The following is an 18418-nucleotide window of genomic DNA, read 5'->3' as shown; positions in this document are numbered from 1 at the left end:
CATCATCTGTCTATATGCACGAATTTCTCAACATGTTTCTGGCGTACGTTTTGAGTATGTGATCACACATTTATGAAATCATAAAAAATGTGTATGAGCATTGCCGATATAATTTGGCGATGATTCAGCTTCTATTGAAACAAGTGAGTGCAAAGAAAAGTTATTGTATCTAACACCAAATATCTTTGACTGTAGAAAGCAATTACATTATCACTTTTAATAAGTGATCAAAAGCAGTAAATCATCTAAACACCCGAAAAGCGAAAATAAATTCAATCAAAAAAAAGAGAGAGAGGAAGCATCCAATGCAAATATTATTGTGCTGCTTGTTTACACATGGTGAAATAGCAACGTGTTTCATTTATAGAATTGAGTAAATGAGTCATATGCCATTAAGTAATGCGTATAGTAACAGGAAAATCGCCGAAAAAAAACTATAGAATTGCACGTTTTGCTTTTAGTCTTTCAATAACTTTTTGTTTGTGCCAATTGGCTTGCAATCGTATGTATTACTGTACTGTCAAGTGGACGGACAAAAAAAGATGTAAAATTAATCTTATTCGATTATTGTTAAGATTCTGCGAACGATCGATTCTAATTTTCGTAATTAAACACGAAAAACATGTTAATGAATTTAACGATTATGAAATAAATATGCCTTCATTTTAACGGCGTACGTGACATATAAAGACATTTTATTCGATAATTAATTAGGGAATTTACGTTAAATGAGTGATAACGCCCAAATCTTCAATTATCAACGATTTAATATTGCACAATTTTACCTTTTTATCGTAATTTCCAATTCTTGGGATCGCCTCAAAATCGAATGTAGGACATTTTGATTGAGTCGACGGATATCGAATGTCCATCAGATGATATTCGATTATAACGTAAAATATGAGATCATAAAATAAAACATTGTCTTTTTTACTTTCCCTTCTACCTGTTCATCATCCATTCGGACGCTGATATGTTCATTCATATTCTTTATGTGCTAAAAATGATGAAAATCGTGTATGTAATTGCTTACCTTGTAATTGGGCCGGGAGACTCGGTAACAGCCTTAATGGATGATCGAATTTGATTGTGAAATGATCCAATCCAAGATGCGGATTTTTTCATTCCTTGCGTCTCGGTGGCGTTGGCAACCCGTGTCGTATCATCGCCCAGTTTGATCACAACTTGATCAGTGCTTGGTGCTGTGTCCAACAATTTGGTCCATGCTAAGTCCAGAGACGATTGATCCGTTGCAATACTTTCCGGTTTCACCGTCATTTCATCACATACGTACCTAAAGAAAAAGGACACATTTATTTGTCAATTAGAACACTTCATTCGTTTCGTTCATCTATCTCATGAAATGCCTACTAAATAAATATGATAATTTTTTATTCGAGCGTTAAAAGAATGGCGTGTCAAATGTGTTTTGATGTTTTTTTGTTGCATAACGAATGTCAATCTCTCAAGTGCTGCTATACGGAACGAAATGAATTTTTTTTTATAACTCGGGATAATGCGATTACAACGAAACACGTTATTTGCTTATGTTAATCGTAAAAACAAATTAAGGCCAATTTGTAAAATGTTTAAGTGTTTGCAATATTCGATTGTTAAAATGCAAAACAAAATGAATTAAAGAAATAAAATTGCACGAAACACAACGTTGGAATGAAAAATAGGATCAAAGTATTCTCACACACATCAAAAAAAGTGACGCTTTCGTGCCAAAAATCAATTTCGTTTGCCGTATAGCTTGCAAAAGAAAATTGTACGGTGCTTTAGGTGAAATTTATGCAATAATCACCATAATTAGCCGTATGCAATTTGTCATAATAATAATTTGCGGTATTTTTTTTCGGCACATAACTTATATCGTTGTGTAACCTTTTCTTCTTTGCTCACTTTAAATTCATTCGGTTGTTTTGGGAACAAAGGATAACTGCATGTTTTCTGAGTTGACCCGATTCCAGGCGTAAACGGTGAGACATTGTGTTTTGTTAAGTTTCTGTCTAAATGCCGATAAAATCAATCATTTTTTGGACGATTAACTATCATCAGTTGGGAATCACGAAAAGATAATCACAAAAAATTATTATAAACAAAGTTCGTTTATTTTTGGCACTGTACATCTATTTCTAATTCAATTTGCGATATTATAATTGCCAAGTCTGTCGAACATATTAAAAAGTCATATCATAGACACCATATTAATGTAAACATTTTATTAGTAAGTGCTAAGCTGAACAAATGTATTTGATTCGCAACTGTTTGTAGAAATTTCATGAATAAAATTGTGTTTTATTGTAAAACTATGAAATAAAATCACTTTGGAATTTAGAACGTAATCACATATTTCACGAATTCCATTAAAACTTCGAATCGAAAGATTTAAATACTGCACAATAATTTTGTGTCAAGGATGCTGTTACGGTAAAAATTGTAAAACTAGAAATGTTAAATATATTTTGAACATTTTGATTTATTCAGTTGCAAAAAGAATCCGTATAAAAGGAAATAAGTGATCTCAATCTCTTGTTATGCAATGACATGAATTTTAACATACGTTTTTCGGATGATTTTACAATATCTTTCTCCGACACAATCTAAATGCAACTTTTCTTGCAAAATTTAATTTCAAACTTGTCATCGACACACAAATTTTTGGATTCAAACAAAAAAAATGCACGGAAAATTAACACCGTATGGAAATTTATCGGATTTCAACTGCGTGCTAGTTCACATTGGACGGGAAAATTGCGCGGAATTGCGCAAAAAAAATATAATAATTGATAACACGAAGTGATTGCGATAATATCACTGTCAAGAAGAATTTTCATCAAATGTGTTCATATCATCGGAAAGTAATAAATGATAATAAGCTATTGTAATCAAATCGAATGCATTTATACTACCCTGACTCCGTCATACATTTTTTCTGTTGGTTTCTGTTCATCGAACTCAACCAAAGTTGCATTAAAGTCAATGTGATTTTTCAAAAATTAGCAGCCCAATATAATGTGATTAATAAAAATGCTAATTAAAATTTATATTGAAATCATTATAAAATGAATTACGTATTTGGTGTCTCGTCTGAACGCCATGTGACATTTTATTTTGTACTGCAGCAGCAACTGTTGTAATTCAATACATTGTGCTACTTATTAGCATCAATATAAATTTACACATATTTCATCTCACAGCATTACATTTTACATCATTTTAAGACTGTTCAAAGAGCAAAAGAATTTTACAATCATACTGACGAAGCGAAGAATTTAATAAGAATTGCTTGCAATGCAATATTGGTGGAATTCAAATTGTCATTAAGTAAAAAAAATACAAATTAGGTGTAATGAAAAGACGTACCAAATGGCAGTTTGCTGCGCATTTGGTGCCGGGTTACGTGAAAATCAATCTTCGTGGTTTTTTGTATGAAGCACGTGTGCATAAGTGTCGGTTGAATAGATCTTATTACCTAAATGTGACAAAAAACAAACACGTTTCAGTTGAGTATGATAAAAAACAATTTTGAATAAGTTTTCTCTTTCGCTGAAGTGTCCGGAAATCCAAGCACGTTAATCTCTTTCGATAAAAAAAAAATGAATATTTCATTGTCATCGATTTGCATAGTGATCGAGCGAGCAAGTAAGCGCTCGTGTGTACAAAGTCTTTATAGCTAGATAATTGTCGATAATCACTTTGATTATTAGTTAAACCAATTTTTGAGGTGCTTTCAATTTAATCAATTCGATAATTATACGCAAATCAACACTGTACCAGTCGTCTAATAGAATTTAGAAATGAATCGATTAAGCAAACAAAGCGAGTGAGAAAAAAATCCCACAATTTACGTCACACGCACACGCATACTCTAATGTATGGAGTGTGCAAGCGTTTTCGTATGTTTTTCAAAATATTTGCATATGATTCTGAGCTAACAGCACACACTCACAAAATCGACGGAATTCGAGGCGAGAACGGGAGATTGTCAGCTGTAAATATGCGCGCGCAAATATTGTTCGTACATAAAGCTTGTAAGTAAATGCGACTAAAGTGATTTCGACATTATTGTCTGAAATAACAGTGAATTTTGAGTCTGATATTCACTATTTTGTGAATAAGTGAACTTGAAAATTATCAACGAAAATACATGACAAAGACTTTCAAAAATGGATTGTATTCAAAAAAAATTGTCGCTATTGCTTAGATGATAATTTTATGCATTTCAATGACCCGAATCTCTGCGTCCCACGTGAAATGAATTTTATGACAATTAGAATGTTTTTTTTTTTTTCATTTCTTCATAAAAAAATGATTAAACATATCGAACAAAAAATTTATTATTTCACACTGTCTTGGGGCTTAAGAAATAGAAATCTTGTTTCATTCTAATATGACTAATATATGACAAAGCACCATAAACGATCACGATACGTGTAGCTGGGAATGAAAATGACTTGACCGCACTTGCTCTTACTTATATTCTTTTCGAAGGTGAGAGCAAGTGGTAAGAGCCAGTTTAATTCTCAGCAAAACATATGTATTTTTGCTATGAATTTTTTTTTCTAATAAAGAAAAAACCGCAAAATTTCCTTCCTGCTTGTCACATTGACAACGCATAAAACAGCTAAACACTTCCACCGAAAGTGTTAATTAATTTTCGAAGAAAAATAAATGAGAAATATTCGCGCATTGAATTTTAAATGTTTGCACACCGATTTCATGAGTCACACCCATTGGTTTTTATTAAATGACGGTTGTGTTTTTATTCCAAACCAATAATTTAAATCATTTTTTTTTACTCGATACCCAATGCGCATTTGTTAATAGAATACAAACTCCAAAAAGGTGATGATATAAAGAGAAACAATGATTTCCGAGCACAATTCTATGAATCAGCTGTGACCGTTGTCCGTACGACTAAATGTCTCTCACATTTTCATTCATCGAATGTGTTTCTCTGTTGTTGTTTCGTTTAGAAAACTTCCATAAATTATGAATTATGCAAATTTAAAGCTTTGCTTCGAGAGTTTTTTTTAAATACAGGGAGTATTTGACGTCACTAACTGAAACTCTGGGTGATTATTTACTTTTTCGCCTGATTTGTGAATGAAATTTGCTGAAAAAATTGTCAGAATGAGCAGTTTTAAGTGGTCTTTCTGTTATATTTTCATAAAAAGAACTTTAAATAAATGAGTCGTTTTTGTGATTTGATTGAGTTCTCCCAGAATGATAAGAAACCCATTTGCGGTAACTTTATCTTTCGTTTTAACCATATCTGGCTATTGATATCGGGCACATTTGAGTGTTGAAACCAAATAAATTAAATGACTAATCAAGTTTGAGTGACACACAGACTAAGTGCACAAAAAATGATATCCTCGATGAACGTGTCACTTATAATTTTAGATACGTCGAAATTCGTTCAATTTTGGTGACTTTGATAAAAAAAAAATCACCTTTATTACCATTGAAAATTCTGTGGACAGAAGGACGTACAAGTTCATTTCGTGATCGGTTAAATCGACCAAAATCGTTTACACGTTATTTGGCAACGATACACTGGTATTTATCGAAGAAGGCATAACTGCTGTTCAAATAAAAAAATATACTATTGAAATTAAAAATAGCATTTTAATCACCAGCAGCAATCAATCTCAAATAATTGATTATAATAATACTGATAATCACTTTGAGGAAAACAAATTCTGTATTTATTTTGAAATATTGTGTAATTTACAGCAAATATTATGTTCCTAGTTGAAATGTATCGCCTTCAATTTACTTTAGTCCCATATGCTTTTTTTCCTTCAATTTCGGCGTATCATTGAACAAACGTATCGATCAACGGCACATGATTCGTTTACAAAACGAATCGGTTATTGATTATATGTGTGTGTATCTTTGTTTAAAGGTTTTTTTTAATCATTTTTGCATTCTGCTGAGTCTGGGATATACGTGCATTGTAATTAAAATGAACAAAAACTGAAAAATGCTCATCAGACAGAATAAATGACAAAAATGTGTTCAAATAGCGGCTGTTAAGATATCGTCCACACGTAAGTAATTTATAAATTACAACGGAACGAAAATATTTTTGTAATTTCCTATTGTTGCGGCGAATTATATCGATATGATATTTTTGTTGTGAGTGCCTTATCAACAGATTCATAGAAAACGACTAGTTTTTGTTCCGCGATCAAATAACATTTTTCTTCTTCGATTGTAACACAATTGTCAATGACATCACTGCGTCTAAGTTTGTTTCATTTTAGAAATTTGCATTGTAATTGGAAGCGAAACAATAGAAAAGTAGATGATTTATACAGGTGGTCTTTAAACTATCCGGTTTTATTTGAGCACATTTTCGTATTAAAAGTTGGCGAAAAAAAATGATGTAAAATTCTTTTGAATGCAAGTTTTGGCATTAACATTCTGAAAATAACACGTTCTAAGGGTATGTGGTATGCCTTCAAAAAGGCTTAAACGTGTTATGATTGCCAACGTGTTTACATCACAAAAAAAAACGATTCTTTTCTAAGTGTGACTATGATATCGAATGCAAAACCATTTTTTCCCACTTCAATCGGCAAATGATTGTTTAAATTATTTTGGCATGGAATTTTTTTTCATCTCTCGCAAAGTTAGAGAAAAACAACAATAGGTTGGCAAATATGATCAACAGATGCGATACGCTTGGTTTAAACTGGAGAGCACTTCGGACACACGCTGTAGTAGTACTGGTGGATATACAAAAATGTTTATCTATATTGTTTTACGTTTATAAGCAGACTGAACCGTAAATGACGCCAATGTAAATTGTAAAGTACTAACATTTTTTTTAACTAGATTCATTGACACGATAACTTGACGCGTCATATTTTTTCATGACACATGATTACATATCATGAATGTGTGCATTCATCCGACGTTGGACTGTTGTGGAGTCAAATAACCGCCAAAATAGAATTGCTGATTTCTACATTTGTTGCGGCTACCAAAATGAAATGTTCTGTTTCACGACAAAACATGCGCCTAATCCGTGGATAAACAATGTGATATATTTTCAAATCGTTTATCACACTGTGAGCCTAGCTGAAAGCGAAATACATAGAATGCCGAATAAGACAGGTGTCCCCAATTTTTGATGATGATATGAAAATATAACAGGCTCAATGAAAAAAAAGAGAAACGTATTGCAAAACACAACGAAACGAAAATTTGCCAATGCAATGATTTTTATTGCCTTGCACGCTTTTCTTTGTGACAAATTTTCAAAATAAAAAAAAACACATATTTTTACATTTTGTTGAGCAAAGTTCACTGCACTAAAAATGAAAGCTGTGACTATTGCAAATGCATAATGTGCAATTTTTATTCTGTGAAATGCACGGGGAGTGCCTACGAGTTTTGAGTGTTCGTTTCATGTGTTGAGCGAAAAAAAAACCGAGGCCCAACTGAAAAAGTGATGCGCCTGGTTATATCGTCTATAAATCAATGCCGTCTTTTTCATTTCCCTACAACGACGCACGTTTCATCTCCTTTCATTGAACATTTCGGTTCTGATCAGATTAACTTTATTTATCGTAAAAATAATCGCGTCATAAGTTCTTGGATACCAAAAAATTTAATTCGACAATTTGTGGGTCATGTTCATGTTATCTCATTGGCACCGATTATATAGAGTTAAAAACAAAAATAAACAACAACAACACGCGTACATACAAACCGCTATTTGGAGCTGACGATGTTGTCAAGTAGTAAATGATTGTGCGGGCATACAAAGTATGAACCACAAAATCCAAACAATGAAATTGAAACTTGACACTCACTTGGTGTAAATGTATTGTTCATCTATTGGTGCCTGCATTTTGGTCCGCTGTATTTAATGTGATAAATGTTGACGGACACAAGTGTTAACAGTCTGCGACAATGTCACGTTACAAATAAATTTTATGACTAATGATAAATGCACGGAGAGAGAGAAAAAAAATGAAACGAAAAAAAAAAACAAATATTAACAAAACAAAAAATAATGTTCGATGCTGTGTACAAAGATTAGACAACAGAAAATTAAAGCGAAAAACACACTACGAACACAATACAAATAAAAACAGATCATACCTTCGTTGAAAGAAGAGAAAAAAAACACAGAAATGTGTGACGTTCAAAACGTTGACAATTGAACAGTAGCAGCAACAGCAGCAGCGGCAACAAGAAAATGCCAGTTATATTCGAAACTAATTACTGGCAAACAGGTAAAGGTTTGTTTACAATTTGCTTTGTACTTGCACAACCAGACAATTTCTCATTTAAGTAAAAACGATGAAATAAATAGCAAAACTTATCAACTTTTAAAACAAAAAAAAATCACTTATGATCATTCATAATTATCACATTCGAATGAATCGCATCGAATTTCGAGATAAATGAAGAGATGAAACACAAACAAACTGTATTCAATGAAAACAAAAATCCGTAGACGAATGTGCAAGCAAATTTCTTCAACAGATCTCCGGCGAGCTCAAAACGTTACAGATAATCCACGTTGTTGTAAAGTGTAAAAGAGTTGTGCGACGACGGTGAAATTTCCATATGACGTGTATACAATATTTGTTTTGTGTTTCGTCGAGAGGAAATACGGCGCAAAGTAGAAAAAAAATCACGATTTTATGCACTGATTTAAATTCTCTCTATCGATATCTACACACACACACATACAGGCACACACAAACTCTTCAAAAACAGCTTGTAGTCCAGTTCAGTTTTAATGCCATATTTAAAATTTGGTTTTGATTTTGTGTATTTTTTTCTCTTTGTTGATATTATGAGCCAAAATAGCACAAATAATAAAAAAAACAAAAGATTTTAATTTGAAAAAAATAAATTAAACCTATTTGACAGGATGTCAAAATTAAAAAAGCATTCGTCAGCTATCACGATTAAAAATCATTGTTTCTATGCTGTCCGTTTCACTGATGTGAAATGCATGGAGATCGGAAATCCAATAGGATTTCGATAATATTTTATTTCTTTTTTTTATCTCTTTTGATTTATTATCAATTGTTCGGTTATCAGCTGCAGTAGCAGCAAACACACTTTGGATGCCGGTCCAAGCCGACACACTCTAATCTCTCTCACACGCTGTGTGTGTATATTTTTTTCTTTCTTTATTGGTAATTAATGTCTCTTTTGATTGTTTTTGTTTTGACTGTGTTCACGATCGATTCATCACTTCCTTTCGTCACCACAATTTTAACTTTTCAATTTAATTCACACAAAGTTTTAATATTAACACATTCGATATTCGAATGGAAATGTGCTCGTTTTTGTTTTACACTCCGTCGAACTGTTGTGCGGAACTGTTTGTCACCCGTTCAAATCTGAAACTGACTCTGTGCTCGGCTACAGAATATATCAATCTTATTAATAAACGGAATACGCGTACCACACCAGTACATACAACATCGAACGTAGCAAGACGCGTAAAACGTCACACTATGATTGTGTAGCAGCGGCGATTTGTTAACACTGAAATGACTGCGACAAAAGGAAACAACAACAATAACAACAGTTTAGCCGAACAGCGTACGGCGAACGAATGTTCGTTACAGTCAATGCGATATTGTGATTTTTGCATATATATGTTTCGAAGCGGCGCTTAATTTTTGCCATTTTTTTGCTCTCGCTCAGCTCGATGCTGTTGATCCGGTACTAATCCGATATTTTGAAATCAGTTGCAAACGTTTCGTTTTTCCATTGCGATTCAGTCACTATTGAAACGATGCCATTTCACCAATCACTCAAACTGATACATTGACTTTATAATATTTGGCGACTGAAAATTCTGTTTGTGATCGCATTCGCATTTCTCAGGAAATATACCTGCGCACTCATTGGATACGGCGAACGATGTTGGTGTGTTTTTTTTTTCGCTCGCGGTTTGTTATGTTCCTGTTTGATCACCAGCGTCACGCTTAGGTTTAGTTTAGATGATTAGAGTTTTGTTATGGAAACAAACATCAAATTCGATTTGAGTCGTCGCGAAAATCATCATCTGGGAATTTTGAATGAGTATGAATGCTTTCTCAGCTAATAAAAAATATACGTATTTCACATCTAACTACGTTGAATCAGTATTACTATTGGAAACGCTTCATCTTATTTGGTTTTTCTTTGGATAATGACGTTATACCTATGACAATGATGCCAAACACAAGGTTTTCAATTTCTTATTCATTGCAAATCTGAATTCCAAATTCAACCTTATACTGTGACAATGTCGTATTTAATTCGTTCAGATGTCAAACTTGCCGAAAGGAATGATTTTTTTATGTTCGTTTAAAATGTTACATTGAGCTTTGAAGCCATCAGCTCCCTGCGAATATACGATATATTCAGAAATAAACGGCAATCCGGTAGTCAATGGAGTTGAAAACCCCCTTTCATATCGCTTGAAGACGCCAATGAAAAGAATGCAAAGTCTGGTATTTGAGCTTAGTATCTGACTCAAACAGATGATTAAGTAATTTTTGCCACACACATGCATAAATCGAGATTTCAAAAACGAAATCAAAGAAGAAAAAAAACAGCACAAAATTGCCACTTTTGTTTATTTCACCGACTGGTTTGGTGTGTCGAATATTTATTAGTTGGAAAGTATGGAAGAGAGCCAAACGAACAAACATCATTTCGTTTTGAGTTGATAATTTTTTATGAATCATTTATGAAGAGTGAGTTTTTCATCCTCAAGGCGATATTATTTGAACAGTCTTCAGTTCACTGAATCCTTCCGTCATTCGGTGGTAGACACGATATACCTATACCCACCTCGCATTAGTATCGTCGATATTTGCATGAAAACATCACGCAAATCAACCTAAGAGGTGCAGTCAAACAAATCATCATCGATTTCTTGGAAATAATAATTTTGTATGCTTTAAGTTTTTTTTAAATAGACGATGATGCTCAAAAGACAAAGCAATTTAAGCGAGAAAAAAAAGGTCTCTGAGACATTTGTTATGTGAATGCTCGTATATTTTAAACAAAAATCCGTTAAATTTATTGAGATTCGCTGTAATATTCCATGACAGAAAAAGCTTTGCACACTCTAAACGAAGTCGATGTTAAATATTGTTGACAATCCTCAAAAGTGCAGAACCGTGGTTTTTTCAATCAATCGTATTTTGAATGTTCACTGAATGAGAATGAGTACGTTGACGTCTTTGACAATAAATCATGAATTATCATAAGAGATTTTTTTCGTCGAAAATTGACTTCTCAAGTTTGAACAAGCATGTACTTACTTATTGAAAAGAGTGTGTACTTTGAGTGTACTGCAATTTGGAGTGCTTTGATTCAGAATTTTATTAAAGCAATTGAAAATAAAATTTTGATTCATTCAAACTATTTGATTTTTTCGGCGGAAATAGACACTAAAATCAAAAAAAGAAAAATAGCACCAACCTCTCTAAAAGTCAATTGAAAACTGAACATGATGGCAGGACACATACACATCATGTTGCACACCCGTTATAAACCTTTCTATCCAAATATAATGAATACCATGAGTATCTAATTCATTTCTTTTCGTTTTTGTTGTCTTTTCGACATACACACCGTTTGCGTGAATGTACCAACGAAATCGTATAATAGTTTCATTTGCTTTTTTTGCAATTCGGCACAGAGCATAACGGAGATAGACATAGGGTTTGAGAGAGATACGATTATGTCCGAAATTGAACCATGATAAACGTGGTGATTAACGAAAACTGTCTTATTGTCTTGTTCGTAGTGAACGAGAATCTACTATTAAAGCGAATGTTTTCTCCTGTCTGTGTGTTTCGCTCAGTTTGATGTCGGTGTGCATGTCATTCCTTCATTATAAATGCTACAAAGGTGTTGAACTGTGCCAATCTCATCTCACACCAAAACATACACACATTTTGCGAAATTACCCTAATTTTTTTGCACACAAAATATCACACTCACTGCTTCTATTGTCCACAATTCACATTAATGATGAATGGTGTGCGGTTGGCTTCTTGCCGTTGTGTGCCTTTATTTTTTTTCGCAAACGCGTGCAAAAATTACAAATAAAAACAAATCATGATTTGTTTTTTTTTTGGATTGGGGGTTTTGGCTCTTTTATGCGCGTTGCCAATTATTTTGCCTGCCAGCAAAATATTTGGAACGAAGAGAAGGAGATGAAATCTAAAGCTATTAGCCAGCCACGCTTCAAGTGACCGTGAAATTTAAACAGAATTAAACGTCTCAGTTTTTTCTTTTTCTCTCGTTCATTTAATACATGTTTGAATGATATTTGCACATCAATTTTTGGCTATTGTTGAGAGGAAATGTTTTCCAGCGTGGATAACTTGAACAATTTTGAAAAAAAAATCTGGCATTTTATTATTCGCAATTACTTGCGCACACATGCATCAACTGGTGACGAATTGCAAATAAATAGTCGACACAAAGTATGAGTACAAGTACATCCTGTTTTTTTACCTGAAGAATCACCGAGATCTCTTAGGCTACGCATTATTTCTATTTGTACTTAAAATTCAAATGAAACTCAAATATTATCTTCAAATTTCGAGAATTGGTTTTTTTATTGTTCAATTAATTTGGTACTCTAATTCAGTTTTTTTCATCAACGATTTTTTTTAACTTTGTAAATATGCTTGAATTGTGTTTTTGTTCCTTGTTATTACGGTAGGTATTGAGTAAGTCACAAATGAATTTCGGCCCGGTTTTCAAGCCATCTAGCAAATAAATAGGTTTTGTTTTATGTAACCATTTCACTTGATGCTTAAATAAACAAAATCGGGAATCCGCGAACCATCATTTTTTCATTTGTCGCGACTTGTCACCAAATAAAATACAAATATCGGATATGTTTGTTTCAGAGACTATTTCTTAGAGCAGTATATGTGAGGAGGAGCCAGAAGAGTACTGAGTAGCCGGTGAGCAAATGATTAAAAGTTATAAAATGATTCAAAATCAAAATATAAAATTTGATATTTTGCTCGTCACCTCACATATATTGCTTTGAGAAACAGTGTCTGGTTTGTTTTGAAGCAAAATACGTGGCGTTTTAACGAGGTAAATGGTTATAAACTATCGCTTGTGTCAGAACAAATAAAAAATACCTGTAACCGATTTATGCGTAAATATAATCGAATTTTTGCTTGAAATGATGAGAACTTAGTCCATTATTAAGTTACAAAAAGCATTGTTTTCACGCACTGAAGAGTTAAAATGTCGAGATGCGGAATAAAATTATTGTCCTACATCGGCTAAGTGCTTGAAACAAGCAAAAAAACAAAAATCAGTTCGTACTAAACAATTTCCTTGTTATTTTGGGTCAAATACATTTTACGGGATCACATAGTTCACTGCATAATATGATTAGTATGACTCGATATTTTCATTTACAAATTTCATCGTTTCAAATCGTTCTGATCCTGTCATCATAAATGGGCTCTAAATAAGCATAATCTATAGTTTCGCTACGTATTGTGGTAATTCCAGACTTCTAAAATGTGTTGTGTTCCCAAAATAATGTTTTGTATATATAAATAGAATTTGCGGCTACAATTTTTTTTGGACTTTAAAATTTATTCGCAACATGAAACAGAAAATTGTCAACATGATTTTCACAACGAATTTTACTGAATTGGTGTGAACAAGCTCTTAAAATATATATTTTATCCTTAAAATTAATGGGAAGTTCTGTTTTTTACTTTGTTTTGCTTGTTTACAATTCGAAGTTCCCATGCTTCAACTCATCTCTTAATCTGTTAATTGTTTTGTGTAAATAGTTGTGATTCTCTCTTAATTGGATGATTCTCGTTTGCGTCATTAAGGTCATTGGTCATCCAAGCTTTCCGGTTTCTCTCGTTTATTTTTCAATGCATTCTTTGTTTTATTACATTCATACAAAACGTTTTCATTTTAATTACTGCATAATATTTTTGAATTGTTTTTTTCTACATTCGCGGTTTTATTCGTTCCATCAAATCTCTCTTGCATTAATACATTATAAATATTACTTTTCAATTACAAAAATAAAATCGAATTGTTTGAATCGGTCGTCAACAATCGAAACTTAATTATCGCATTAGTATGTTGTTCTCTTTATTATTTACATGGTTTCATTTCAAATATATATATTTATGTATATATTAAAATAGTAATTTGTAATGCTTAATATCTTATGTTTGAAAATGGTTTTGCAAAATGGATAGAATTAGATGTTGAATACAAAAATAAAAGAAATGATTTCAAAAACATATATTATTAAATTGATAAAAATGAATGAAAAATTTCTTAAAATCAATTTCAATCTTTCAGAACATACACGACCAAACCAATTCCATCAGCTCCAAGAGAGCTCATACTAAACTTAGCAGCTCAATGCAAATTGAACGTGCTAAATATACCATTTTAGTTCAGTAAGAGCTGACCAAATTAGCTGCCGATATGCTCTGAAATTTCCCAAAAATTGGGAGTCGAGTCTCGACTGACACGAAAAAAATAATTTTATATAATTTTTAAACTTATCAAATGAATTTTAGCTGGTGTTAAAAAGGAGCAAAGCGTTCGAGTCATGACAATTAAGAGATCGATTCAAAGAGCTATTCATTCGGATGATGATCAAAAGAAAAGAAAATCAACAAAATATATCATTTTGATGATGTTCTAAACACTCGAAAAACTGTTGCTCACAAAAAAAAAAACAGTTGTTGACAATCTACGTCGAATCGCTTTGCTCCGATATTTCGAAATATTTTCTGTCGCGTAGTTGACAGAAGAAAAAAAACGTGTAGATAAGAAGAAGAAAATGAATAAACAAAATACTTAAAATCTAGAAAAAAAAAAATGAATGCCAAATTGTGGCCCAGAATGTGCATAGGTTGATTACTTAACAGTGTAATCGATTGTATATTTTGTTTGTTCACTCATCAACATTTTGCAGAACAAATAGAGTTTGATAACAATGGTTGTTTGGATCGGTTTCAGTTGTATAGTATTGTATGCATTTGGAATAGAGCAGCAAATTTAATCTGGACGATAAATGGCAATTTTTGGCAAGAATTCAATCACCAATACATATTCCAGCATTGAATTTGTATCGCATTGTTGTTTATTCAATCGCCAACAAAGTCCCAGCTTATTGTATAAATGTTGATTTTCCCACTCCAATAGTTTGTTTATCGTATGTTGTGTCTATACAGAAATAAAATAAGAAAATGAATTGAAGAAAACACAATTTATGGACATCGATGATTCATCGAAAAAAAATCTGTTACACTTACTCGTTTACTTAAACATATCACAGGCCAAAAAGAACAACCCAACGTGCAACAACAACATATGCATCCGCAAAAAAGCCACTTAATGCTGTTCCAAAGAAAAAGAAAAAAAAAATAGTATATATGTTGAAATTGTGTTTTAAAAAACAGAAACCGTAAATTATTGGCATGGGGGTCTTACTTTAATGGTAAGGATTTTTTTAGAATATTATTCACTCGGCCAACAGTTGCTTTGAACTCTTCCGGCGCTACGCGTGATTGCAAACCGGCGGGGAAATTCGTGTTAAAGCTACTACTTAGCCCAAAACTGAAATAAAAACAACCATGAAAAATCCAAATGTTCAGTGAGGAAAAAAAAACAACGTCATTATTATGCAATAACATGCAAAACGAAGAATGAAGAGAAAAAATCACACATACACAGTCATGTTTCCAGTGCCACGAATAATGATGGGTTCGAGTTTTGGTGGAATTGGTGCCGGAACGGGCTCTTCATCTTGGACGTCTTCGTAAATTGCATCAAAGTCGGCCATTGTAAAATAGATCGATTAGAAGTTCAATCAAGCGATTCAATCGAAGGTATGTAGAGTTTTTTTTAATTCTGCAAGTATTTCTTTGTTTCGCTGAGTAACTTTATTTTTTTTTTGGCGTTCGCAAGTGGCGAATAAGTGATCAGCTTATTTGTATAGCACAACGAATCGTAGGATGCGTAATTGTTGTCACTCTATTATGCGCATACAATAAAAGGCACTACTTTTCTGTCGTCGATCTGTTTTAATTTATCTTCTCTGTCATCAATAGCGCTTTGCTATTTTGTCTACGCCGCTCTGAATCAGATTTTTCAGCGCAGGCAAAATGTGTTATTTAAACAAAACAAAAAAAGTCGTCGTCAAAGTATAATAGCACAGTTACGGTTGATGTGCCAATTGTCAATGTTATGGCCAATGTGTGACAGAAAAATGGTTTTCCTTTGCTCAAAAGAAAAATAAAACACCGCCCGACTTACACAACTCGCTCAATTAATTTCGTCGAAAAAGTGTGTATTTTGTATTCGCCAGTCGCGGTGTGTGTACCGTGAAATAAGCACGATGAAAAATTGATTTACACAATCGGGCGTCGCAAGCAATTCGTGAAATCGAAAATGAAACTCAAAATTCCGAAATTTAGAAAATCAACCGAATAGCGACCACTATTTTAAATGTGAAAAAAAAAACGAACGCGTGAACGAAAAAAAAAATGGTTTGGTGTTTTTCTGTATTACGTCGGATGAATTAGAAATACATTGAAATTTGACGAATGCATACACACGCGACTTCACCTTCAAAATGAAAATGTTCACTCCATCAATTTACGTTGCTAAAATACACAATTATTACGCCTATTAATTCATCGAAACACTGATTTTCTTCTGTCTTTTGTTTGCCCCTTGTCTGTCTGCTTTGAACTCTTTTCACTGCAGCGATATTTTCATCGTTTAGATAAACTATTAAACTCTGTGATTCGATGCGATTCTCATCGTGTAACTTGTTCACAGTGCATTCGTTTTTAAATGTGAGGCTATTGATACTGAATCACACTTTCTGTACATCTCTTTTCGCTAAACAATCAATCTCTTTATAATTTCACCAAATGAATCATGTGTTTTTGCTGGTATTTTTGCGGTGACTTTTTTTCTTGCTTGAGAATCAAAAACAAATGATATGAAACACTATTTTTTGTGTCTCTCTTCACGTTTTTGTCTTCCTCACTCTTGGTGTCGGTATTTACTACTGCTCTCTATCTCTATCTCCGTAATGATTATTAATGCATCGAGCGTTGTGGATTACGTTTGACGAAAATGAAATCGAAACAGTGATTGTTGTTGTGTGTATTGTTATGTTCACATGGATCATGCACGCACATTTATTTTAGCTCTTCATTTGTGGCGATGGAAATATACAGCATGCACACATTGACGCGAGCAACACTAACGTTGTACTTATGAGTGGATGTGTGTCATTGAAACTAATACATCGGCACTCTTTTGTTCGTACAAAGAATTACGTACAACACATTTGCTGTACACACTACTTCTTTGGTCTTTGTTTTTCTCTTCTTCTTCTTTGTTATGCTCAATCAAAGGTAATTTTGGCGTTTTTTTTGCACTTTCTTTTCACTTGCAAATGTGTTTGCAGCTCAAATACCCACACACACATACAAACGAACTATATTTCACAACAACATTAAATTTTGTGTGTTATGAAAGACATCGAACATATTTTTTTTCAATTCGAATTTGTTCTATTGTTCAGTTTCTTTGTTCATTGGTTAAATTCAAATTTTTTTAAGCCATTTAATACTTTTCACGTACACTCAATAGAATCCAATTTATTTTGACCGAAAATCAAATAATAATTGAAAATGGGTTTGTTTGCTAAGGGACAGCAGCCACCCAATGCAAATGTTTATGCTCGTTTGTGATGTTCGTAGAAAGAGAATCCAACCAATTCATGTAATAATGATGAATAAAAATAAACGTCAGATTCATCGGATCCACAAATTGTGCATGTATTTGTGTATGATGCATTTGGTCTTGATTGTATCGAACCGATTCAAAGTCGAAATTTGTTGGCAACACTGTTTAGCGGTATAATTGTTCAATGTTCAATGCGATTGACATTTTTTTGAATAAAATTTGTAAAGTTTTTTTTATCGATTTTTCAAAATTTTTGTTTTTTTTTTTAGAATTCTTTCTTTTTTACAAGTTTCAAAAACAGTGTAAAATGTTCGAATTTAAATCAAATTTCATAGCAACGAATATGAACACATACTCAATACTCGAACGATACTTAAACACCGCAGCATTGGCAACACCGTATTTACTTAAGCACAATTCAGTTTGACAGGCATCGTATTTACATCAATATTGCTTATTCATTGGAAGAACAACAGAACGCTTCAACAACTAATTTTTTGTTAAAAATCGAATTAAAAGCGTAATCTAAAAGAAAACTTAAAAATGGCTGATAAAGATAAGAATCCAAATCTTGGTTGCTTGGAGGAAGACGATGAATTCGAGGAATTTCCAGTCGAAGGTACGAACTTATTTTTTTCGC

General features: G+C 32.9%; 2 protein-coding genes across 4 annotated transcripts in view; both read right to left on the bottom strand.

Annotated features, from left to right (window-relative positions):
- Window positions 1-9392, bottom strand: part of LOC116339498 (G protein-activated inward rectifier potassium channel 3) — a 23942-nt gene extending 14550 nt beyond the window's left edge. The window contains exons 1-3 of one of the 3 annotated variants that reach the window (XM_031765406.1): window positions 8128-9392; window positions 7836-7962; window positions 1034-1294 (exon numbers count right to left, since the gene is read on the bottom strand). In XM_031765406.1, coding sequence (XP_031621266.1) covers window positions 1034-1294; window positions 7836-7873 — 299 coding nt within the window. In that variant the 5' untranslated portion in view covers window positions 7874-7962; window positions 8128-9392. Of the gene's footprint in view, window positions 1-1033; window positions 1295-1905; window positions 2035-7835; window positions 7963-8127 lie in introns of those variants that run through there. The other 2 variants (XM_031765407.1, XM_031765405.1) reach the window with 2 other exon arrangements.
- A 4213-nt stretch (window positions 9393-13605) lies between these two features.
- Window positions 13606-17812, bottom strand: LOC116339620 (cysteine-rich hydrophobic domain-containing protein 2). Its single transcript, XM_031765610.1, has 4 exons — window positions 15744-17812; window positions 15505-15630; window positions 15327-15411; window positions 13606-15237 (listed from the first exon to the last, which is right to left on the bottom strand). The coding sequence occupies exons 1-4, from the start codon at window positions 15854-15856 to the stop codon at window positions 15070-15072; spliced, it is 492 nt and encodes a 163-aa protein (XP_031621470.1). The 5' UTR covers window positions 15857-17812; the 3' UTR covers window positions 13606-15069.
- Between the last annotated feature and the right edge of the window lie 606 nt (window positions 17813-18418).

The sequence above is a fragment of the Contarinia nasturtii genome, unplaced genomic scaffold (genome assembly GCF_009176525.2).
Source record: "Contarinia nasturtii isolate CC-2019 unplaced genomic scaffold, AAFC_CNas_1.1 Cnas_scaffold_533, whole genome shotgun sequence".
Lineage (NCBI taxonomy): Eukaryota > Metazoa > Arthropoda > Insecta > Diptera > Cecidomyiidae > Contarinia > Contarinia nasturtii.
The sequence above is the reverse complement of the archived record's forward strand: the minus strand, read 5'-3'. Positions and strand labels throughout refer to the sequence as shown.